This window comes from Carassius auratus, chromosome 17 (genome assembly GCF_003368295.1).
Source record: "Carassius auratus strain Wakin chromosome 17, ASM336829v1, whole genome shotgun sequence".
Lineage (NCBI taxonomy): Eukaryota > Metazoa > Chordata > Actinopteri > Cypriniformes > Cyprinidae > Carassius > Carassius auratus.
The window spans coordinates 23,365,336-23,391,041 of record NC_039259.1 but is presented as its reverse complement, the minus strand read 5'-3'; the positions used below and the strand labels follow the sequence as shown (position 1 = coordinate 23,391,041).

The 25,706-nt window shown below is 37.9% G+C and overlaps 1 protein-coding gene and 4 non-coding genes across 8 annotated transcripts; all 5 read right to left on the bottom strand.

Annotated features, from left to right (window-relative positions):
• Positions 1-282: 282 nt before the first annotated feature.
• Positions 283-25,658, bottom strand: LOC113117651 (AT-rich interactive domain-containing protein 4A-like). Of its 4 annotated transcripts, none has more exons than XM_026286465.1 (25): positions 23,766-25,658; positions 22,771-22,820; positions 22,315-22,425; positions 21,114-21,179; positions 20,612-20,702; positions 20,391-20,470; positions 20,166-20,260; positions 18,481-18,613; positions 17,612-17,691; positions 17,319-17,395; positions 17,060-17,226; positions 14,972-15,044; positions 14,664-14,758; positions 14,188-14,285; positions 12,885-13,140; positions 11,009-11,280; positions 9,799-9,975; positions 8,732-8,816; positions 8,447-8,639; positions 6,419-6,481; positions 4,600-5,775; positions 3,956-4,060; positions 3,366-3,572; positions 2,827-2,973; positions 283-2,089 (listed from the first exon to the last, which is right to left on the bottom strand). In XM_026286465.1, exons 2-25 carry the CDS (start codon positions 22,774-22,776, stop codon positions 1,986-1,988), a joined length of 3,957 nt encoding a protein of 1,318 aa, XP_026142250.1. In that variant the 5' UTR covers positions 22,777-22,820; positions 23,766-25,658; the 3' UTR covers positions 283-1,985. The 4 variants fall into 4 exon arrangements, with proteins under 4 accessions (XP_026142250.1, XP_026142251.1, XP_026142252.1 ...); XM_026286466.1 differs by having other exon boundaries at positions 22,771-22,817; XM_026286467.1 differs by lacking the exon at positions 23,766-25,658 and adding an exon at positions 23,051-23,172.
• On the bottom strand, positions 3,718-3,799 carry LOC113117973 (small nucleolar RNA SNORD53/SNORD92). Its single transcript, XR_003294269.1, has one exon. It is a non-coding gene; the product is annotated as a small nucleolar RNA SNORD53/SNORD92 (small nucleolar RNA).
• LOC113117974 (small nucleolar RNA SNORD53/SNORD92) lies at positions 9,556-9,637 on the bottom strand. The gene has a single exon (XR_003294270.1). It is a non-coding gene; the product is annotated as a small nucleolar RNA SNORD53/SNORD92 (small nucleolar RNA).
• Positions 10,780-10,861, bottom strand: LOC113117976 (small nucleolar RNA SNORD53/SNORD92). Its single transcript, XR_003294272.1, has one exon. It is a non-coding gene; the product is annotated as a small nucleolar RNA SNORD53/SNORD92 (small nucleolar RNA).
• LOC113117975 (small nucleolar RNA SNORD53/SNORD92) lies at positions 12,657-12,739 on the bottom strand. The gene has a single exon (XR_003294271.1). It is a non-coding gene; the product is annotated as a small nucleolar RNA SNORD53/SNORD92 (small nucleolar RNA).
• Positions 25,659-25,706: the final 48 nt, after the last annotated feature.

Here is a 25,706-nt window from a genome sequence, read left to right as displayed (position 1 = left end):
TTATTGCAATTTTGCATTGTGACATTAATTAAAGTTGAGTGAACTGGAAATTAAATGTTAAGTATTTCCACATCTTGGTAGTTTTTGTTTATACTCCCTTTAAGCCATGTGGATTTTATCTTGTAATAAAATAGTGGAATTACATTTTGAAGGAAAATTCTAATGATGTCCATTATTTTGCTCTAAAAACACAGGAATGCATTTTTCTTTGCCAAATAGGTTAATGTTCCCCTGGTTGTTTTTGTGAGTTTTTACCCAGTTCTTAAACACAAAGAAACAATATTTCTGAATATTTCAAAACTTTATTAGAAATGAGAAGACCTCTTCTTATTTTACATAAAGATACAATGGCTTTGCTCGGGAACCTAATGCCTTCATTTCTTCATCCAGTAATCTGTAAATAAACTGAAGTCACAGGGAAGCAAGTTTTCACAATTTTATCATCGCAGTGAATTAATCGATGCCCACAGCATAAAATGTCCAACATATGGGTCATCACGGTATAGACAGCTTGGATTTAGGTTCCTAAACGGTTGAGTATATACAGTCTAAAGATGTGCTAATGCTTCTACCAACTTGACATAGAAAAGGAAAATCAATATACAAAGATGTACGGTTTAAAAAATAATAAATCATTTTTACAGTTTGTGTAAAATGTATTTTTCAAATACATGGTTTTTGAAATATCTATTTACAAAAAGGAACAATCAGTAAGAAACCCCTGGGCTTAACATACTCATGTGAGAAGCAACTCATTTATTTAATTGGTCAAGAACTCAAAATGAAAATGAGAATTAAGGATTCAATTATAAAGTACCAGACAATAAACAAGGATGGCGAGGAAAAAGCAGGTCACCAATTTCTGGTGTTCCATCGGGGGAGCTTCGGGCCCAGATGGAGGAACAAAACAGGGTAAGATGCGGTTTACTGCACAGTAGTTACCCAAATTGTGACGTCACATTCCAGGGTTCAAGACGACCCGACAAAGTTCTCATACTCTTTCTACCCCACTGACCGAACGTGGGACGATTGTGATTCTCATCTTGTAAAAAATACAAAAAACGCTGTCCACGGACTGAATAAATATATTTAACAAGTTGCAAGATAATACCTTTAATTTACACAAAAATTTCAGCTCTAGAAATCTTTCATTAAATAACTTCGCCGCTGTGATATATACTTTTTGAAATTTTCCATACTAAAATAAAAACTCTGCAATTACATATAAAAAGACAAAATACACTTGCAAAGGAAATTAGTCCACTGAAAACAGTTTTATCTCGTGTTCCACTGTAAACATGTTATGTAGTATTTTTTTTTTTAGTTTTCATTTTCTTAAAAAGAGACAACAAAAATAGGTTTTGCATAATTCTCTGTGCTCGCATACTAAGATAGAAGTGGAAGACGCCGGCTGCAGTTTTCAGTAAACTACATTCCCGTTTGCAATTGACTTTGTCCTACTTTTCCAAAATAGGGCACTCTGCTGTAACACGTGTACTTTGGCAGTTCTGATGGAACAAGCGCACTACAATTGACCTTTCTTTGAATAACCATGTCCAGCTGGTTAAGGTGACCATTACCTAGGGATCTGAGACGATGTTCTGATAGAGAAACGTAGAACTGATTGACTACTGCATCTAAATTCAGTCCCTGCTGCGCAGAAGCAGTAAGAGGAGGTTTCTGTTTAGCGTTTGTAGAGAGCGAAGTGAAAAGTGCTGTCATTTTCATTCTGGATGGAGAAATCATAAGCTTTGATTTCATAGATTACATTCAACCCTCAAGTGGAGTCTGTTCCCTAGTGCGACAGCGAGCGAGGAGGCAGGATCAGTTTACAAAGTGCAGAAGGTGGGAGTGGCCAATAGGGATCAGAAGAGGTGTGGAGGCGGAGGGCAGTCGAGTGCTATTGGCTGCTTGCTCTGGCCCGTCAGTATGCCTCCGTGGAGGCAGCAGGATGCTGACAAGGGGCAGAAGACATGGGCGTGACATCACCTGCACTCGACGGCCACAGTGTTCTGCGTGGGGGAAGCTGAAGACGGGCTCATGCCTGTGTCGGACGAGCCTGATGATGTGGACGCTGTGGTGTGGGACACTGTTGAACAGAAGACCAAAAATGGACAAAATCAATCACTGTTAACATTTATGAACATTAAGTACAATTTTCAAAATTTGTAAACCTGATGAACAGAATAAACAAAACAACATCAATCATAGCTATTATTATTATTATTAAATAAATATTTTATTGTCATTATTATCAGTTTAATAATAACAATATAATAATGATAATAATATTAGAAAAGAATACATACATAATAATAGTAGTAGTAGTATAGTAGTAGTAATAGTTATTATTACTATTAAGTCAAAGGTCAATAATAAGGTCACAAAAGACAAGAAACTGAGAAATGAGAACACCATTTCTTTTTTTTTTTTTAATTTCATTATTATTCCAAAAAAATATATATATTAAAATAAATTTTGTTCGATATTTAATGCGCATCTCATCATTAATGCTGGTTCTGTAATCAGCAGAAAATCTTGACATGTGTGTGACCTCAAGTGGAGCAGCATTTACTACACAAAGTCATTGTTCACTGGCTCGGTGTAGAAAATGCTGCTCCACTGACAAGATGGGGCGATATTTATCGTGCATCCCTAGACAGGACAGTAGTGAGGCAGGAAGAAAAGTGGGAGAGAGCTGGAAATGAGATCTGAAAATGCCCATACGGTTATTGGCGTAAACTTTAATGTCATTTATAAAATATATATAGTAAAAAAAAAAAAAACATATTGAACAAATTATTCTATTTAAAACTGCACTTTTACCTTCTCTTTCCTTCTTTTTTAACCTTTTCCGCCTCCTGTCGATGGAAGCCACCTCAGACTTGAGTGACATGTAGTACTTCCTGATTTCCTGTAGCTTCTCTTGTAAGAATGAAATGCGCTCAGCACTTGTCATGTTGTCCAGCTCCGCTGTGAAAAAAAGAAGCAGGAACCAGTCAGGACAGGATGTAAGAGACTACAGACACTTCAACTACAGCTGCATGGATCCACTTTAGAAGACATCTGGGTACAGTTAACTATTTCCCAAGCTTGAAAATGAGCCAATGTATTGTATTTACATAATCCGATCTACAAACCAACCTTGGATGCAAATCAAAAGTTAAACTGCATCTTAAACAAAGCCTTCTAATGAAGTCTGGATTGTGTTAATTGGCAGCATAATAAATTGAAAGAACAAGTATTAAATGTACAATATGCATGTATCTACTAAGTATGTGTTATATAACATCTGAAGACAGCAAAGCATGAGAAGCCAAAACCAAAATATGTCGCATTAACTTTGTCAGAGTTTGGAAACTCACTGAGCTGGCAGGACCACTTGTATGTGCGGGGGGAAGGGACGGACTGCTTCTCTTTGTGCTTGTCTTTCTCCAAGTCTTTACTGTTAGGAGAAACCAGACCGGGCGACCGAGAAATTTTCTGGCTCTTGGCTAGGCTGGAGTTCTTGACTGGGGTTAGCTTATTAGAGCTGTCCATGGCTGACAGGTCCTCACTGTCACTGCTGTGTCCTTGAGTCGTACAGACAGAGATTTGATCAGGTTTGACAAAAAACAAAACAAATGATCCATCATGCACGGTTAAAGCTATCATTGTTCACAAATAGATATTAAAAGCTAAAATGTTTAGTTTTGAGCATGAGAAATGAAGAACAGGTTAATCAGACAGCCAAGAGAAGTCTAACATCACAGGACATCAGTCAAGTTAGCGAAACCATTCTCTGGTATCATCATATTAACATGTATTCAATATAAAAAATAAACATCCTAATAACAACAACAACAAAAACTTCATTATCAGTTTATAGCAAACAACTAATAGAAAAAGTAAACCCAGACTTGGGCATCAATCCATAAATGCATTCAAGGCTTTGAACTTGCTTCAAAACACTCACCTGCTCCATTCTTCTCTGTTTTACATATTGCGCTTGAACGTTTCTGGCTGCGTTTTTGCTTCTTGGCCGACGAGACAGTAGTGCAATCCAATAACCTCTTCTGACCTGAAAATTCAGATTAGGAACAAAACAAACAAGTAAACCTCACAGAACAAGAGCGGCCAAGAGGTCAAATCAATTCTTTGACATAAAAATGCAAATATAGTGATAGACAATATATAGAACATTCATATTAGACGCTATATTGAATTTAACAGGTGAAAACAAGGCTGTGAGGGGTTGACTTGCAGTCTTTACGGCAAGATGCACTTTATAAAGGTCCTTAATCACATATCACAAGTCAACTTTCAAGAAGTATTTTCTTGATCTTTTGCTACAGAAAAGTTTTTTGTTTTTTTGGATGCACATTTCATCAGCTAAACAATGAGTATATTGTTAACCAGCAGCAGGCTTGCCACAATAGACGGTGCTGACGATGATACCGGTGTTAAGCCACAACACCGGTGACATCACTTGCCCACCGTCGTTTAGATTTTTTCTATAAAAACATTATTTTTTTCCAATTCAAATGGCTTACTCTTTCAAACCAGGTTGCAAAAGTCAGCTATTGCCATTATCTAAATGTACATCAAGATTTCACCTACCTCTTTCCTTTCCTTCTCGATCCTGCAGTGAGATGCTGGAATTGCTTGAACTTGCACTAGCATCAAAGCTATGAGTGGACTCGTTCTCCCCGAGCCCCTCCTGTGATTCTGCCACACTGTCCACCTCGATGGTGGCATCACTCTCACTCTTAGTGCTGTGAGATTCGTCCGGGCTGGGGGCAGAAGATGGGGAAAACAGACGTGGAGGTCCCACTGTAGCCAGGACATGAGGAAGTTGGTCGGAAGTCTCCAGAGGCTGTGCTTTCTTTTCTTTCATCATTAACAGTAACTCTTCACCAGAGGGCCTGTCCTTCTCCTCTGGATCGTCAAGGTCCACTTCATGGCAGAGTAGCGCCTCAAGGCCAATTTGTGGCATCATTTCCTCATTTGAGGTTGTTGTAAGATCCTCCAGCTGTGGACAAGGAGGTTCCACTATGGGGTGCACCTCTCTGGTAAGAGCGGGCATCTCAGATTTCATCTCGATATCTTTACTGGGAGATGATAATGTTGGAGAAGGGTGTTCCTCTGGTTTCTGCACCACCTCGGTCTTCTTCTCAGGATCAGGTTTCTTCTCCAGCAGCGGTGTTTTAACCGGAGAAAGCATTTTGGGTTCTTCTTGTCTTTCCAGGCGAATTTTCTTTTCCGGTGTTCGCTGTTCAGTGGCTTTGCGTTTCACTGGAGTACTTCGCTCTGGCGGGTCGATGTCCTCTGTTGCGGAGTCTGTGTCTGAGCCGGCTGTCTCAACCGGCTTTATTCTCTCTACAGGACTGCTGTGTGGCGTTTCCTGGGATTTCTTTGCAGGTCGCGGAGGAGTGGAGGGTTCCTCTGTTTCGGTGTGATTAGCACCAGCAGGTGTTTGTGTGGGAGTCTCTGACCCTGGTTCTTTCAAACGAGGCTTCTTCCCTCTTGGTTTTGGAGATGTGTCATCAGACTCAACAGGGAGCAGGGATGTGTCTTCCTCGGGTTTGCTCTCACTCTCCTTGAAGTTGGGCATCTCCTGAGGGCTGCTGGGACGTTCGGGCTCAGTCTGTGCAGGTTCTGGCATTGTGCTGTCCTCTGGGAGATACTCAGCTGCATCTTGTTTTGCTGTCAGGGGTGGATCTGTTGTCTCAGTCCATTCCAGCTTCTTCTCAGGAGATTCCTCGCACTCACTATCATCCAAGGAGCTCCCGGAATCTAAAAACATGAATAAAAGGAAGAATTTACGTTAAAGTCAATATGCATGAAGAGTTAACCATTAGGTATGATGCTTAAAACTAGTGATGCTAGTCACTGCAGTTCAGCTTACCTTACCTGAGCTTATATATTTCTCATATATAAAATGTATTTCCATATGATAGCTGGCCATTCATTTTATATTGAGAAACTATCCAAGTTTGTTTTAAAATATTACCGTATTTTCCGGACTATAAGTCACACTTTTTTTTTTCATAGTTTGGCTGGTCCTGCGACTAATAGTCAGGTGCGACTTATTTATCAAAATTAATTTGACATGAACCGAGAGAAATGAACCACGAGAAAACATTACCGTCTCCAGCCACGAGAGGGCGCTCTATACTGCTCAGTGCTTCTGTAGTCTACACTGAAGACATAGAGCGCCCTCTTGCGGTTGTAGACGATAATGTTTTCTCTTGGTTCTAAATTAATGCGACTTATATATGTTTTTTCCTCATCATGACGTATTTTTGGACTGATGCGACTTATAGTCCGAAAAATACGGTAACCATATTTAAACCATGTTAAAATAAAAACTATCAAGTTATCAGTTTCAGCAGGTGATGTTGTTCTATTGATTCCAAGCGATGTGAGCTGCTCTTACCATTAGAGCCTCTATCCGAATCATACATCCCAGAAGTTCTCCTCGTTCGCCGACGAGGGGTGCCTATTCAAATATAATAATAATAAATAAAAAATAAAAAAAAGTGTTAAAGCACTAGCAAAGGAAATGGGGTCCCAGGGAACATACACATTTTCTGGTAAAATGTGCACATTGAATACACTATTAGTTGTTTCAGATACACAAAAGCATATGCCAAATACATAAGTATAAGTGTAACTAGGGATGCACCGTAATTTCGGCCACTGAAAATTTTCGGCCGAAAATGGCCTTTTCGGTTTTCGGCCGATAGACTTTTATCACCGAAACAACACGGCCGAAATGTTGTGATGACGCAAACAGAAACCGCGACCTGCACGTGCACCTGCAAAGCGCAGACCACGAGCTCCACGCGACATTCACTTAACACCAGTGAGAACATTCTCTCTCTTCGTATTCCTTTATTCGCAGCACTAAAGCGTCTCCTATAAAGATATTAAGACGGACCACGAAGTGAAAACAAAGAAAAGGACAGTCGTATAGAGTCTGTTAGCACACGTCTCACCTAGATCTTTTCGGATCCTCTGCACTTCGCGAATGTGCTTGATCCGCGTTATAAAGACCATTACTTGTATGCGGAAATAAGGCAGCGCGCACGAGAAATGATCCAGGCCGCGCTGGATGCGGAGAACCCGCGTGGAAACGGAGAAGCGCCAAGTGCAGAATAAAAGACTGGTCTCTGCACCAGACGAGTGGCATGCACCCTCGGTGTCTGATATGTTCAGTGGAATTCTGCAAGAAAGTGCCTCAAATAATAATAATACGTTGGCTATTTTGTTCTTAGGGCTACTACACACACACACACACACACAAACATATATACATACATAATATCAGATTGTAGCCATATTTCTGCTAGATTTCTGCTAGATTTCTGCTTTAATTTGATAAAAATGTTTATTTTTATTTAAATACACTCTCTCAAATATTTCTCAAATGTCAGGCAGGTGACAAGCTCAACTGCTCAACAGCTAGATGGTTATCTTTCTGAAGTCCCCATCCCCAGAAGTGATAACAGTCTTGCCAACTGGAGAAGTAATGCACTTTCTAGTCCTACATAGAAAAATTTCAAATGCACTTCACCTAAATGCACTTTGTTTTTATGAGAGAACTGTTCATTTTAAAACCTTTCTGCAGGCCAGTAGGCCTGTACATTATTATTAAATATACACATGAGTGGGATAAATTTTTTTTTGAATTTTATTTTATACTGTGCATTGTTGCAATGTGCTTAATAAATATTTGCATCATTTGTAATTAATTTTTTTTATGTTTTTTTTAAATAAGTTATGTAATTGTAATTATCTTTGAAACTTTAATATTAATTTATGCAATTGCAATGTCTTAATTTTAGTAAAGTTAGTACACGGTCATAGCAATAAATGCAATGGTTCTAATAATTGGCATAATTTATTTCGGTGTTTCAGTTTTCGGCCTTGGTTTTCTCTTTTTCGGTTTTCGGTTTCGGCCAAGAATTTTCATTTCGGTGCATCCCTAAGTGTAACTTATAACAATAGTAATGTTGAACAAAACCCACCAAGCCATTAGTCTTACTATTGAAACTAGAAATGGCAAAATGCAGCTTTCTGTTACTTTTGTGACAGGAAAAAAAAAAGTTATTACCATTCTATTTAGACCAGTCAGATGTGAGCAAAATGACATGTCTGACACAAAAAAAGTCACTCACAATCTCTTAACCTTTAGCTAAGCCCTTCATCAAGTCTTGTGATTGGCTGTTTGCCAGTGATGTCACACATTCATGTGCACATGCTCCACAAACCCAGGATCAAAGCCTGAGCTGACAAAGGAAGCTGATGATCAGCATCATGATACTAACAAAGCCGGATTGGAGTGGTTTTGCTTATGTCAACTTGAAACTAATCCAGTAACTCTGAATTTGTTCATCTAGCATCATGGTACAGGCCCCTGAACTTCAGCTGCAAGATCACACAAATTATTCACAAATCTTACCCTCTCCATTTGGCAGGGCAGAGGCATCTGTGGGCCGTGAGGTCTTGCTGCTGGATCGACCCTCGCTGCTGGGGGTCTTGGACACACTGTGGGAAGTGCTGGGAGGGGTGGATTTGAGTGGAGGACGGCCTCGCCGTATCCCTTGTTTGGCCTGTTTATCATCCTCTTTCTCCTTCTCTCCATCTTCTTTATTCTATGGAGAAGGTAAGCACAGAAAATATTTTGTCCCCCAAGGTTCTCAAAAGATAAATATTGTTTTTGTTTTTAAGAAAGATTGTCACTCACCTTGACCTTTTTCTTTTGTTTTCTCTTTGTTCCACCCTTATCGACAGGCCATATTATTCGATCTGCCTTGACCCATTCATCATATCTGTTACAGAGACAAAACAGTCTCTTGAAGAATATTGCATTGATTCACAAGATGAACAATAGAGCCATTCTAATCCTTATAAATGAACAATGAGCATTTAACATGCTGTCTGAGAGGTATGAAATCTCATAAAGGAATCTCTAATTGTAAAGGGTTAACACCGCGTCCTAACTACATGTGCCGTGACATGCTATAAAATGTTTCTTTTCCATGTTTTTGTCCCAACTAGCCGCGATGCGTGAAACTTCTATTTTAGAAAAGGTTTCTATTTCCACAATGTTGCAGCTGAAACAACAACATACAAACTATATGACAGTGATAATCTCAGGTGTGTTTTATTCAAAAGTTAAATGTGTCTAATATGAGTTTAAATATCATTTTGCATGACCTTATAGCCATACTGAAAGCAACAATAGAGTGTTTACCTCAGATCTTGAAAATAAATTAGAGCATAGATATATGTTAAAAATGTGAAATCATCAATTAATCATTAGATCATCAATTAATCATTAGATTGTAAACTTATCCATTTCATTGCGAGTGCAGAGCGCTTCCAGAGGGAGCCCACCCACATATGCTTTGATTGGCTGTGATATTTGATCGATTCTCTCGCATCACGATATTGCGCCTCGTTTGGTGTGGACTCCCAAATCGCTTGTCACTGGAATATTGTTGTGTCATGTGTAGTTAGGTCACGGTGTAAATGTTTATTATAACATAAGTGAATTTCAGACAGAGGTTAATCAGACAGCCAAGAGAACTGTAACATCACATGACATCAGTGAAGTTAGCGAAACCACTCTCTGGTATCATCATATTTGACCCCATACATCCTTCAATTTTCAGCGGAATTTGGGCAGTTCATACAATATTCAATAAATATCTGCAGGCAAAATCCATCCATAATTTTCACATGCATCCGGTCATTATCTACTATTTATAGTCCTTTCTTATGACAAGTGAATTAACATCAACCCCTCACCTCACATTCCAGCCGTAATAATGCACCAGGTAAAGAATCTCTCCATCATCGGTTTCTGTGTTCTTAATGTTAGCTTCATAGATCTTCTGTGTCTTCCCCTTGCCATATTTCACTTTGACTTTAGTTCCGGTCAAAGAATCATAGTCCTCACAGCCGTCATCCTCTTCCCTCTCATATCTGTCAGACAAACACAAATGATTAGATTCTTCATCCACACAGAAAGACCATTTCACAGAAAACTGGACTTTTGTTGTTTGACATACTACATAGACATATACTACCATTCAAAAGTTGGCATCGGTAAGATTTTAAGAAATCAATTCAGCAAGAAAGCAAAAATTGTTCAAAAGTGTCAGTGAAGAAATTGACTATGTAAAAAAAGATTTTCAAATGCATGCTTTTTTTTTTTTACTTTCAGAGTTCATCAAAAAAAAAAAAAAAAATCCTAAAAATGAAATCACAGTTTCCACAAATATTAAGCCACACTGTTTTCAACATTGATAAGAAATGTTACTTGACCATGAAATCAGCATTATATTATAATATGAAGGATCGCGAGTAATGCGGTATATATATATATATATATATATATATATATAAAAATTTGTATTTCAAAACATTACTGTTTAATCAAATAAATGCAACCTTGGTGAGTGTAAGAGACTTCCTTCAAAACATCTCTACTCAAAACGTCCCCCAGCCTAACCACAGTTTATAGAATCTAAGATGCACAAATTAGAATACGGTTCAGAAATTACAATACTGCCATCCTAACAAGCACATTTTTGTATGATCACCTAATTTAGAGGTACTTAACCAAGTTATTTGAAGACCAACTTTAAAGATATCAGTTTGTAATGAGGAATTGAGTGGAGTTCAAAAAGGTGCCCCTTTCAACAAAATGTCTCAAAGAAATCTAGGCAACTGTGACTCTGAAATTACTAATGAATTAACACCATCTCTTCTGTTTAAATGCAGAGATAAATCAGACAGCCAAGAGACGTGTGACATCACATGAGATCAGTCATGTATGCAAAACCATTCTCTGGTATCATCATTTCTGACTCTGCTGGGACAGGTTCAAATCCAAAAAGAGAGCCATTCAGAGTTTAAATTACATTAAGTACAACATTACAGGATTGTACCATAAAAAAAAAAGTGAATCAAGACAGCAAAACATTTAACAGGTTAAACACAGATAGTGAGATACCGGTCTCTGAGTCTGGATCTCTCGCCATCATCTTCCTCCTCTTCTTCATCCTCATGTTCTTCATCATCAGTATCTTTATCAGACTCTTCAAGGCGGCGGCTGCGGCGGTTCCCAGGGGTTTCCCCATCAGATTTCTCCTTTTGCTCCTCTCCACTGTTTTCTCCTCCACCTTGTGTCTCCTCCTTATTCTTCTCCTCCTCCTCTGGTTTCTCCTGTTTCACAGGCTCTTTCGCCTCTACTTTCACAGGGGTCACTGTACACCGCCGCCGGCCCTGAGGAATAACACACATACAACCAAGATATTTTAGATAGGAAGAAAAATACAGGAATGTGAAGCTCCTACACAAACTGGTTATTTTGAATATTTAAAAGTCAAGTCACATTCTTTGAAGAGAAAGTTTATGATAACCTATGTTCTAGAACTATTATAACCATTTAAACACTCACAAATAACAAGAGCAGTAGAGTAAATGTCTTAATTGTAGTTAGTGATGGTCTATATGGCAAAAATATCATCTTACAGTTTTTTTTCCAGAAATATGATTTTATCATGATTCTTTGTCATGATGGTTGTCTGAGCAGTATAGCCAAATTAATTTCCCCATTAAAAAAAAAAAGCCTTAAAAATTAAAAATTAAAATAAGATTTGCAGACATTTAGGCCAAAATGGGTGAAGATAAAAATGTCATTATTTTGTATTTATTATTAAAAAATAAGAACAAAGATAGGTTACATGTCACAAATACACTTAATATACAAATAAAACAAACAGTGCTATATTTTTCAGGTACAGTAGGTGTATTTAGCAGTAGCACTCAAGAAACTGAATTAAAAAATCTAAAAATAAATCACTACACTATATACATAAATTATACATCAACTCTTATTAAAGCAACCGTATTAAGGCTTTTCAGTCAAGAGTCTTAAGTGATTTTTGGGTGAACTTTACCTTTAGCGGCAGCATGTTTATTTAGTACTGTCGCTTTAAGACCTACATGCATCTAATATACCTGCATCTGTTTTTCTCTCAACTGTACACTTTCACTTTAGACAGAATCAACTGTGTTTATATGTAATCACAGTGCGTTTTTTGACAGTATTAGCTCAATCAGATGCAAAACATAACTTTGTCCAGTAATTAGGCACTTTAACTGGCTTTTATAGCGCGTGCTGTAGGCTTCAGGTGTACGCACTCAGAGAAATGTCAGAACAGCATGCGAATGAAATGTTTGACTGGCAAGGCTTTAAAGCTGATGCAAATTGTGTACTTTTGTGATGGCGAATAAGTGCAGTGTCCCGTGAGTGTTTCTCTACTGCTAACATTTGATGGTTGTAACATTACAGTATTTTGAGACGAAGGCGTGCTGTAGCAGGATACTACGATATTTCTTCAAAAGAAGATCTACAGATATTTTCATTGTCCAGGATAAAAATTAAAAAAAAGTCATTTTTTTTTTAAATCAATTTAAATATAAATATTACTTACTTACATACATACATCAACATTTACTTTCATTTTATGGAACAAGCAGCATTCAAAACACATGAGTGTGAGTTTTTGAGTGAACTTCCTTTAAATGCAGGATGTTTTCTGGTTTAAAAACCCAAAATAACAGATGCCTTTAAAATCAATTTAAAGTCAAAAATGCGTATCAGACAGCCAAGAGAAGTGTATCATCACATGACATCAGGTCATGAAAGCGAAACCATTCTCTAGTATCATCATGTACATTTCCTTCAACTCATTGAAGGACAAAAAAAAAAACCAAAAAAAAAAACACTTGTAATATAAGTGTTTTTGCTCTGCAGCTGGTAGGTCTTTTGAGCATGAAATACGACATCCTGATAGCAGCCTTACATAAAGACAGACACTCACCCTGGGCGAGCAGATATCTTTTTGTCCCTTTTCACTCTCAGTATCTGACTCATTAGCATCTGCCGCAGGATTGTCCTCGCTAGTTTCAGGCTCCGCTGTAACCTGCTGCATCATCTCGTCTGTGTCTCCACTCTCTTTTTTCACAGTCTTAACGCACTGCACTTCCGGCTGGCGTTCTGGTCGTGGCTCGTTGTGGTGCACTGTCCTAAACTGGATCTGAGCGGAGCGGCAGTACTCCTCAAATCCATACAGGTACCTGAGGTTCAAGTCAAACAATTGCCAATGATAACAATATTAATCAAGGAGGAGTCATTTTCAAAAAAAAGTTAAAATGTGCACTCTCAAGGTTTTTTTCTTTTTTTACTCAAGCAGAGGATAACGAGACAGCCAAGAGAATTGTAACATCACATGCAGGGTTTCCCATACATTGATTTATTTGTGGCGGGCCGCCACGATATCAAAACTGACCACCACAAATAGATTTTCCAAAATGCTTTGACTTCGTTAAATAAAAATAAGCACTGCAATTTTCAAAATCCAAAACCACCGCAGGTGTTTTTATATCACTGTATTTCAGAAGAAAAACCGACTGGATTCAGAAAATTTTCAATGTCATTTTCATTCCATTTTGCAAGTAATGCCTGATAAATCAGCGTTTGCGAGCTCAGCACTGCTTTGTTTACAGCCGTTACCTGAGAAACCTCGATCTCTCCCTATCTAATAGCACCTCCTGCTGGCAGAAAAATAATTAGCATATTTATATATGGGGGCTGGGGAGTGCCGCCACAAAGAGTGTAAGGCTGTGGGGAAACACTGACATGACATCAGTCAAGATAGTGAAACCATTTTCTGTTATCATCATACTTGACCCTGTGCTTGTTTAACAAGACGTCAATTTTCAGAAGAGCTGGGTTTGTTTTTTTTATTTAACCATTACATGAGTTATATCTTAACAGCGCAGCTGCATGTCTGAAATGCTTGTGTTACTGCTTACTTTCCTGCTAGGCATTCAATGTTAAGATTCTTTTTTGTAAACATGCTTTTTGTTCGTTTGATTAAACTGAAGAATAAGTAAAAAAAAAAAAAAAAAAAGAACATGTTTGCTGTAGTTGAAAGCATGCCCCATATGCGGTCCATAAACATCAAGTTGTACACAACTCAAAATGTTAATTTAACAGTGCAGCAAAAGTCACCTTCCAAAGTGGAAAATTGTCTCCATTTGCCAACGACACGAGAAGAACACTGGCTGCTGAGTAAACAAATACAGTCCTGTACAGCAGGAACTGCGAGAGCATGCACTTACTTTTTGTAGGCCGTTTTCACATTGTACGAGGCAGCCGAGTTCAGAACCGGGATGCCAAGATCCATGTAAATCTGTTTCCAAATAGAGCCGCTTTCAATCTAAAAACAAAACAAACCATCTCATCACACAAATCTTTTTGATGATTAAAAGTGCTAATTGTTGCTGCACAGAGTTGGTAGTGTCATGCACATCTGTCTACCGCACCCTGGGATCAGACAGCTTAGAGAAACATGACATCACTCCAAAAAGCTCAACCGCTTTCCCAATTATCACTAGTCCAAACTCCCAAATATAATTACCTCAATAAGATTCACAGAACACGCATTTGATAAACAAGCAATTTTTCAACTCAGTCCAGCTCTGTGAACTTCATAAATTCAATCAGCGGCCACTTTCGCTTCATATTTTTGGCAAGGTCTCACTTCCCCACTTGCCGAGTACAATAAACAGATGGTGGGAACACTAAGAACACTCACATTGTCACAGCCTCCGTGAATATGCACCAGTCGGAAGAGCTTAAAGAGGTTGAGATCCTTGTAGCCAAGCACTGGAGGTTTGTTAATTGGGGTCCCTGGAAGGAAAGCAAAGGTGCAGAGAAGCGTTAAACTGAGAATGTGCCCTGTAGAACTAGTCATGAGATTCTTCTTTTGGGAAAAAATACATAAAATCATTGAACTTTTGAGGCCACACACACGAAGACTATAAAAGACATCCTCCATGAAGATTGTTAATCCCCATTGAATTTGTATTAATTATAACTCAACGGGTGATGTGCAGGCATTACCTCGGTCCTCCATGAACTTGTAAAGCTGCTGTAGAAAGTGGTCCCTTTCTTCTGGGTCTGGCTCATCATCGGGCTGTTTAAGAGAAAGTACAATGTCTGAATTTGACATTCGGCAACAGTTAAATTATCAATTACCATCTTTTTTAAACTCACAGGCCACATAAACAACAAAGTAGTTTTTGCAGTGCATATCTAAATCGATCACTGACTGAGGATCAATTACCAAACAATTTGATCCTCTCTCGAATAAATCAAACTGTAAAAACATGACTCTAGCATGCAAATCAAAAAGATCATTCGTATATATATATAAATTATATATATAAAAAAAAAAAGCTAAAATCCTGTAAGCAGCAAATAGGATTTGTGGAGAATTTAACTATTCTGATTTCTTATTGATTATTTACAACTCTTTTACTTATTTAGAAAAAACTAATTGGCTTAAATAAAGACAGTTACTTCTTAATTAAAGTTTTTAAATGCATGGCATATATTTTAACATAAATGGTCCCATTTTATGGGATTTTAACATCACTTATTAAAAAAAGTCTGTTTTGCATCTTTAATTACATAGTCATAAGAACCACCAGTCAGTAATTACACTAATATAAGTCTCACTAGCCTTACATATACAACACAGCAGCAGTTGTCATAGTTGGACGTGACTGAAAGAGAGTAAGTCAGATTAACTTCTTAACCACTCCTACTGATTCAGAGGCACTTTTGATTTATCAGAAAGAACCAGCTAATAACCATCGATTTCTGAATGGGATTTCACTAATCACACTAGGTTTGTGGTTTCATACAAGCATACATAATAGCAGTGATGGAAAAAATTATATTTTAAAGCATTTTAATTCAGGCATCTTCCATATGGACTTCCACAAAGAAATCAAGAGCTATAACGGTCAAGCAAACATATTAAATATTAAAATAACATATGGAACGTTATATCAAATATATGGGGGTGTCATTGCCTGAAGGTTGTGTTGCAATACATCTTAAACACTAATTTGAAACCTTGCATATCCTAATTTCTGCCTTTAGCATTAAAGTGAGACTTCTCTGTTGCACAGGAAAGAGAGCTCAGCAAAAGCGCTTTGCTGAGTCAAGCATCTGTTAGGCTGTATTCATAATGATCTAATACATTCACAACACAGAAAATATAAGAATTTACAAAGCTATATGCTTAAATGATCAAATGACCTAATTTTCAAATTAGTCAAATTATACAGGGCTTCCTTAAGACCGATTAGGCGGCAACTAGCGGAGTGTAATGAGGTGTAGTTGCACACATCCAAAGTTTAAACAAAATCCTAGTGCTGGCTTTCACAAGATAAAATTCAATAAAAATAAACAACCTATCATTTCAGACAAATTTTTCAGCTTATCTTGTTCACATGCTGGCCTTATATCTGTGCAATGTGCCTGACCTTCTTCAGCGAGGAGAGAAGACTCTTTGAGATGAGCTCAGCCCCGCCCACCATCAGAACTGGCACACCTCCACTGGGCCAATCCTGCAGCCTTTTCACAACCAATGGAACGAGCAGTTGCCATGGGAACGTGTCCGAAAACCAAGCGAATGGCCATTTGTCCAAACTCGGGGAGCAGGAAGAATGAGACATTGTTGTCCAGAGCCTGGGGGCTTTCCCACATGCTGAGACCATTTAGTGGGCTTAATCAAGGTGTACGAGAACATGAGATGTAAATGGCTTCGGGAATGTCTTCACAAATCAACATAAATACCAACACTGGGATTCTCTCAATCGGCACTGGTCGTAAATAGCCTCGTGTTACCTCAGTACGCCTGGTGCCCAACTCTGGGAAGCCCTTTAATCAGAGCATCACAGCAAAACTACAAGCCAATCAAGGAGACCAAGAAACAAGTGTCCAAATAGGAGCATAAACTGAAACACTGAATCAAAAATAACCATGGCTCACAAGTTCCAAAGACAAGACCGCAATTCTCAGCACCACCAAATTCTGAATACATCAGCAGCACACAACATCTTTTCAACACTTGATAAATAAGTTGAACTTTTGAAGGAAACACCATTTCAAGGTAAACAAATGGAACTGGAGTCTTACTTCCTCTGGTTCTGGCTCCTTCTCCTCCACTTCGCCCTCTTTTTCTTCACCCTCCTCATCATCGTCTTCTTCATCACTGCTAGAGGATTCAAGAATCTCACTCAAGTCCACTTTCCAGTTGTCAGGGACCTGTCTGGACTGTAGAAAGTGTTTTGCTGCTTCAAACCCTGGAAAGAGAAAAGAAAGGGAGCATAAGAAATCACGCTCTGAACTGGAAGCATTAAGTCAATGAAGGGTCAACTGATTTTGGGTCCCGTACCTTTTCTGTTCGAGCACTCAGGTTTGGAGAGGGTGCCAATGTTTACTTCCTGAACATCTTTGCGTGCCACTGTGTGACTGCAGAATACAAACAGTGATAAATCAGAGAGAGCACAACAATAAGAAAATGTTTCCATTTCTTATTATTAAACAAACAAAAAAATCATTTTACTTTAAATGCAAAGCATCAACATTAAAAATCCTGTGAAATGGCTTAATGAGGAAAGCTAACAGACATGGAATAAACGGAAACAAATGTCATTTAAAGTCAGAGACACTTTTTTTGTTACTCACAATTTGGAATCTGCAAATGATCGAACTAAACATTGGTCCTTTTTGACAGTTAGGTCATCATTGCAGCTTGGAGATATCACCTTCAGAGAGGAAGGAAGTATTAAAGCTCTTCAAAAAACTAAAATAAAAAATACGCTTTTGGAAAACCGTAATCAATGAATTCATCATTAGAGTCTTCATAGACAAACATTCAATTTGAAAGAACTAATCTGTTTAACTCTAGGGTTGCAAAAAGGTTGAAAGTTTCCAGTAAATTTTGGAAACATTCCAGATTTTTTTTTACATTTTTTTCAGAATTTTTTGGAATATTCCAGGGATTTTTGGAAAGTTTCCTAAATTTTCCACCCCTTTGCAACCCTGTTTACAACATATTTTTCAATTCCATTCACAACCTTTGTAAACACTACAACAACAAACTTGCAGCAAGTACTTTCTAACAGCAACAATACAACATCCCCAGAGTGGCTTGGTCTATATTCTTAAAAAATATTCTCATGTTCACTCATGTTTTAAAACCAGTATGTGCAGATTTTTGTATGCATTATTTTTACAGGGCAATCTTTCAGTCTGTTCCCCAAACCAAGCATTACATGACTTAAGAACTATTCTCTCAACCATCAAGACTATGTTAATGCTGATTTGTCGGTCCTATAACCTGTCACTATGAAATGTGTTGTATGAAAAAGCTGTGAGAAGATTTAGCTAAATATTTTCATCTTGTGGTCCATGGAAAGAAGCATAGAGGCTTAAACAGCATGAAGAAGAGTAAATAATAAGCATTTTCAGAACTTTAGTCACTCCATGCATAATCTCTCTAGCTTGTTTTTAAATCTTAAATGTATTGTTTTGTAATCGAATCAAGGACTCACCAGGACATAGTGCCAGGAATCACTCTCGGAGCCACTCTGTACGCAGGCAACTTTCCCCAAAAGATCATCATTAAGCCTCCTCCTGTCATCCTCATCATCTTCACTCGATGAAGACTCCTTTTCATCTTCTGCACTGCATTGCATCAAACAGAACACTAACATTTGAAACATGCTCCCTTTCACATTAAAACTCTGATCGGAAAAGCTATACTGCATTTTTTGCATTTAGGAAAGTAAATAATGGAAACTGAACAATAATATTCCCAAAATAATGCTAGTTTCAGCTCAGGATGCACCAGGGGATCAGGATATCGTGCCTTCTTTAATTCAAAGTTTTTATTTGTTATTTAAACCGACCTAAGTGTTACAATTTGAGAGCACAACAACAAAACTGAAGTGTACTGTAACAAGCTCAGTATGAATTACACTATTGCACATATACTTCAGAAAATCTTAAAGCTACATTAGCAACAGCCTAATTGGAAAAGAAAGTGGACAAATTATAATATAAAACAAAGTTAGAATTGTTTTAGGTGCAAGAACCCATGATGTGTGGACTGTGAGAGGTAGGGGTGTGCGATACGACGATTTTTGATCGTGGATGATAGAAATATCTCCACGATCTGCTTTTGAAGAAATATCGTAGTATCGTGATAGAGCACTCATACTATCAGCTGCAGTTCTGGAGCCTCCGTCATATACTGAACAACACCACATGCATTCACAGCAGTTTTAACTCAGCGGTAGAATTACTCTCTCGTTATCTGCATGTGCTTTTAAATGTTTCATTTGCACGCTGGTCTGACCGGTGCTTTTTCAGAGTGCCACACACATCAGAGCGCCTGATTATTAAACCAAGTTATCGTTTGTGCCAATACTGTCAAAACACACAAGGTTTATAAGTAGACTCAAGTTGGTTCTGTCTAAAATGAAAGTAAACAGTTGAGAAAAAAAACATATGTGCCTGTATATTAGATAGCATTTATGTTCAGAAGAAAGAAAGAAACTCATTCAGGTTTAAAACCAATTTTTAGTGAGTAAGTGGTGGAATAAAACCAAAACACTATGACAGAATTGACAGAATTTTTTATTTTTGGGTGAACTATTCCTTTAACATTAATAAAACAACAAAATACAAAAGATAAAAAAAAAAAATCACTCACTGCTCTTGACTGAAGAAATTTAATACAGTTAGTTTAGGAATCAGTTATTGAGTGTTTTATTTCTATATTTGTTCATTCAATTTCTTGAATGCTCCTGCTGAATACACCTATTGTGTCTGAAAACAAAGTTGTATTTGTATATTATCTTTAGTTGTGATGTGCATCTTTGTCATTCTTTTATCTTGGTTATTAAAAAATAAGAACAAAGATTTTTATCTTCACCCTCTTTGGCCTAAATATCTGCCATTCTTTTGTTTTGTACCTTGAAAGGCTTTGTCTTTATAATAGGGAAATTAGTTTGGCTGAAATGTTCAGACAACTTGCAAAATAGTAAAAACAACATGACAAAGAATTGTGCTAAAATCTTGAATTGTGATATTTAAAATAATTGTGATTATATTTTTTCCCATATCGCCCACCCCTATTGAGAGGAATATGGCCTATTTAACAAAGAATAATATTCACATACATTTGCTACATAAAGATAGACAGCACAAAGAGGAAAGGACTGAAAATACTCACACTGCCTGAGAAGACCTTCTACCTCGATTTGTCTTCTTTCCAATGACTGGAGTGCCAAAGTGCTCTGGGTTTGTCAGGGGCAGTTGGTCCAAAGTCTGTTATAGAGAGAAATGGGCAGAAAAAAATATTTAAAAAAAAAAAAAAAAGGGATAGGTTAAAAAAAAAAAAAAAATAGAGAAGCGTTAACTACAAGACACATGATGCAGACAACACGTCAAGCCTCACCTCACTCTCTGCAAAATGTCTTTCGCCTTTAAGACACAGTGAAGTTCTTCTAAGCGTTTTCTCATCTCCATCATCAAAAACTGCAATAAGAATGAGAAAAAAAAAAAAGAACTTTGAAATATAAATTGCAAGTTTAGTTTAGAGAAAATCAATTATTGGGCCTGAGAGAGGTCCAATAAGAGCAACTCAAGGGAGATTTAGTCAGCTATGTCTGTACGTACCCACAGTGTACCAGCTGGCATCTGTGAGTTTACTGATGATAGCTTCGCTAAGTCTACCCTCTGGGCTCTTCACTTCCACTGTTGAGCCAACCTGAGACCAGAGATATATAGCATTATGACTTTATGCAATAAACTTGCCACACAAATAGAAAGCAATTTATACAATATTGAGAATAAAAAAAACTGTTTAAACTTTTATTTTACAATTGAACATTGTGTACGATATAAAGCACTTTTGCCTTATAATTAAGAGTGCACAAGATATTCTGTCTCTTCAAACAGTAATCCAGCCATAACTGTACTTTTGACACAGTTTCGACCAGAAAGAAATACTAACAGACAATTCTGTATTACCTGGCATGGAATAAAGTTTGGTTTAAACATGGCTACAACTGAGCTGTGTTCCATGAGTAAGAAATAACCAGACACTTTATTACAAGCATTACAGGAAACTTCTTTTGAATAAACTTCAGTGTCACGGTCCAAAAAATGTCTCTCTTACCCTTAAGGGTCCTTTGACTTGGTCATCTTGGACGACTTGTGAAGTGCTCTCTCCTTTAAGCATAACCTGCAGACAGAAATGGTATAAAATATAGAAAAAGTTCAGCAAAGCATGATGCTGAGAGCAACATGGATGGGAAGACAATAGCAGTATGGTTCAGCAAAAGTGAAGTAATCTGGTTTTGTAACAGACGGTGTATTCTTCACGATCTCTCTCAATCAAGCTTCTTAGTGAGTGCCTACGTACAGTGTGAAGAGCAACTACCCAGAAACTCTTTGCAGTCAAACTTAAGAATGTGCAACACAAACTTCAGGCACGTGTCACTCTGTTTTACCCAAGGCTGTCTTGTTTCAGTCGGATAATACAGTCATATCATTCAGATGGATTACACAAGAACTGTCACAAATTAAGATCTTAAGAGAAAAAAAGAAAACACTGATCACATACAACGATGTCTAGCGAAAACAGAAGTGTGTGGATTAACCTTAAAACCAACACACTTATGATTGGTAGGTGTCGATCCAAATTAAGCCCTTTGTAAGCTTATTGTTCATTCTCACAACATAAATAAGTTTCCACTTTATTGACTACTCTACATAGAAAGATGGATTTTTTTTATACAGGTGATGCTTGAATGGTCTGCGGAGCTAGTTCACAAAGCAGAATCATCACCTCCTGTTTTTCTTTTACAAGCCTGCTCTGTTACTAAATCTTGCATTGTGGGGTGCATCAAACCCTTCTGCATCAAAGCAACACAACCCTTTTATAATAACCAATCTGTATATGACACTTTTGTTTATCCTTCACGTCATCTGACACTGGCTTGACAGATAAGATGCACTGCACTCTGAACTTACTCTTTCACAAATGGCAATTTTTATTTAATTTTTTTTTAAAACTACAGAAACAGCTCTAAAAAGATTGTTAGAATGACGAAACACATTTCAAGAACTACTTGATGGGGACCAATTTTTAAAAGTGTAAGTTTCAAAACAATATTTAACATATGGTAAATCTTAACTGTGTGATTGTTTAATCATCACAAAATTACATATATTATAACCTGGCTATAGTCTGCTAAATTGTGACTATAAAACATTTAGATACTACAAACATTAAAATCATTGTGAATTGTGAAAAGCACTATACAAATAAAACTGACTTGACAAGACGAACAGATAGACTTATATCAGAAGCTTACCTTAACTTTCACCATGCGTTTAACAGTCTTGATTTTTGCCTCGCAGAAGGCACCGCGGTACTTCGCGCTCACATCCGTCCCTACAGTCAGGTAGGCAGGTTCATCTGCTACCTGTGAACAGTGTAAATATTATTAAGGTGCACAGACAAATTCATACCAACACTTTCTTTGTGCATAGTTACGGTTATGAAAAGCATGTGCAAAAAACATATAAGAAGACTTTAAAAAGTAACAGCACTCAAATGTTATGAAAACTACCCTTTGGTTATTCTGAAAGCTCTTAGTCTGACTAAGTTACCTCAATCATTTAACTATTGAGTGTTTCTGGTCACAATTTCTATAAAACCCCCATTTGTGTGTGATTTATTAATTTATGTGTTTTGTTCCAGATGCTTGTTAGGCTTCGTTTGGGGAGGCGTCTCATTTTTAAAAACTGCAGAGGACCCACAGACTCACCTTCATCTTGGTGGCTATTTGAGGGAGTCCAGCTCGATAGGTTTTGACTGCTGAAACAGAACAACACAAACACATAAAGAAACAGAGTCACGATCTGGCCCCATGTGCTAAAAAACGTGTCATATGTATACGTGTGAAGGACTTGACAGCACAAAACAAATACACACAACAGAGAAAATGCTAAAGCAGCTAACGCGGCTAGCCACTTCTCGTCCTCCTCCCTTCAAAATGATCAAATAAACAACACCAACCCATCAAAACACAGCTTTAACTTCCTCACCGTGACTTTACCTCCAATCTGAGCCACTTGCGGCATCTTGGTGGTGTAAAAACAAAGCACGGAGTCACTGAAGGAAAACATAACCCCTTCAAACCCTGCGTGTTTCCTTCCCGCTTCGCTCACTGTGTGTGTGTGTGTGTGTGTGTGTGTCACGTCGCCATCATAGCTCACACACCGTCCTGCACCATGTCAGCCCCTCCACCATCCACTAACCCCACATTTCCCTCACTTAACACTGTATTTGCCGAGGTATCGCGTTCGAAGATCGACAAACTGACAGTTATGACTGTTACTGACGCCTGTCAATCAAACTGTGACGGTTAAGGTAAATATAGTGAAGCTGTTATGGCGATTTAAACAGTTCGTCGGGTTAGTTCCGCAACATTTACGTGAGGTGACTTTTCCCTTCAGACTCAGTTACAAGTTTTGGGCTATAAACAGGTCGATTTCAAGTGGTTAGTTTAAGAAAAAGTCATCGGCTGAATCCCGGATCCTGTGAGAAAACAAGCCGACTAGCTGTGACTAGGCTATGCCATTCAATTTTTTTCTTTTCGTCGCCTAAATACCTTCGCTGGAAACCTCGGGAAAACGACAAATATGACTGGATAACTTTCAGACTAGCGAGTTTACATAAAACGGACGAGAATATATGGGTTTAATGATGCGAAATCGGTTGTGTGGAAATATATATATATGAGTGTGTGTGTGTACTTACATGCTCCTATATATGACTGCTTCGGCTCAGCATTCGACTAGGTTGCAAAGGCATAGACGAAATAACAAGCTGTTGAGCTGATGTTGTGTTTCTCGGATCCCTATTGGCTGCCGGGGCCACTGTGGGCAAATTCCGAGCATTGCGATTGGCCGTCCGCTTGGCAAAATTCTATTGGCTAAACTGAAGCGCGTAACCTGATTGTGGAGTACGAAAGCGGCGCTGCGAATTACGCTTTCTCATTGGTGTTCTTTGATTCTTATTTGTTGCTAAATACAACAAACCCATCCCGGTCTCCGATTGGCTACATGTTTCCTGTTCTGTGTTGTCCACGGTTTCTATTGGTCGAATTGACTCAGAAGCGTCCCGACTGCGAAGCCCATTGGCTGAAAGGAGGTATGGGAACGGAGTTTCATTTCAGAGGGAAAGCCTCTGCTCAGTCTGCGCATGTCGAAGATAAAAGAACATTCGCCATTTTGTACCCAACGTTATTATTTTCGCATTCTGGACTCGGAGCCGTGAGATTTCTCGGTGAGCCCCGTGACTTCTTCTGTCTGCTTTTCTAGTCAGACCGAATATCATCAGCATAGTTTTAGCTTAAATGTGTTCTTTCTGATTCGTATTACAAATGTTTTACCAATAAATACTACAGCGCGGTCGTTAAGAAAAGGTCAGTTGAAGGCAACGGTAATGGCGTCTTCATGTCGTTGCTTAGGAGAACGTCTGACGTCATGGGTTTGTTAGCCACGTGACCGGAACAGAGCGCCACAGTAAGCACGTGTTAGATGCTTATTCAGTGACACCTGCGGGATTTCAAATGTTTATGCGTGATTAGATTGTTGCTGAATTACTCACTTAAACGTGACATTGAAGCATCGTGATCAGAAATAGGATCAGATATAGCACTGTGTATGGATATTTTAATGATTTAAGTGTGTGTTTGTAAATGTGTTTGATTTAGTGTTGATATACATAAGCAAACGCGACTGGACTGATAAAATCATATGCTTCTGGTATTAATAGCTATTACAATTTATAATTCTAATGTGTAACGTTAAACAGGATCAGAAAATAATAACGTTACTTCTGCGATGTTGATCCATTTGTATACAATGACTGTGTATATTGTGTATCAATCAATAAATCTGTCAGTTTCCATATAAATTAATCAGTTTGTACATGAATCAGTGAGCACACCTAACATAAATCAGGGATCCTCAAATCTGGCCCACAGAGTTGAGCTCTAACCCTAATCAAACACACCTGAGCATATGTTAATCAATGTCTTCATGATCATGAGAAAATCACAGGTAGACGAGTTTGATCAAAGTTGGAGGTAAACTCTACAGGAAAGTGGATCTCACGAGCCAGATTTGAGGTTTCCTATTTTATACTCTTTGTATCACATAAGAGGTAATCTGCAACACATAGGGCTAAAAGTAGAAGAAATAGAAATACAAAGCTTTGGCCCTTTAATGCTAAGATAACGCTACAAAGATCCCAAAGCAACTGCATGCACTGCCAGTCAAACATGTACATGAATTTAGGCTTTTCATAATCATTTCATTTAAATGCTTCAGCTTACATTTTTGAAACTAGTTTTTTGTAGTAAACTTAAGTGACAAATGGTCTTTAACTTTGATCACAACACTATACTTGTACCTCCACGTGTGTAAAATCTTTATTCATATTGAGTCTTTATTCATGTCAACATCAGAACAGCTGTAATGGGAAGTATGTTCATTAAAATAACATGTTCAGCTTTTGGTTCCTTTTTTTTTTTTTGTTTTACTATAACTTTTAATCACTTTTTAACTAGTATTTTAACATGTAGGTATGCTTGGCTTATAAAATTGCTATCCATCATATTGTAAGTAAATTAAAACATACTGGGTTTTGCTTTTAGGCTCCATATGCTGATGTCTAACTTTAAGTAAAGGGTCA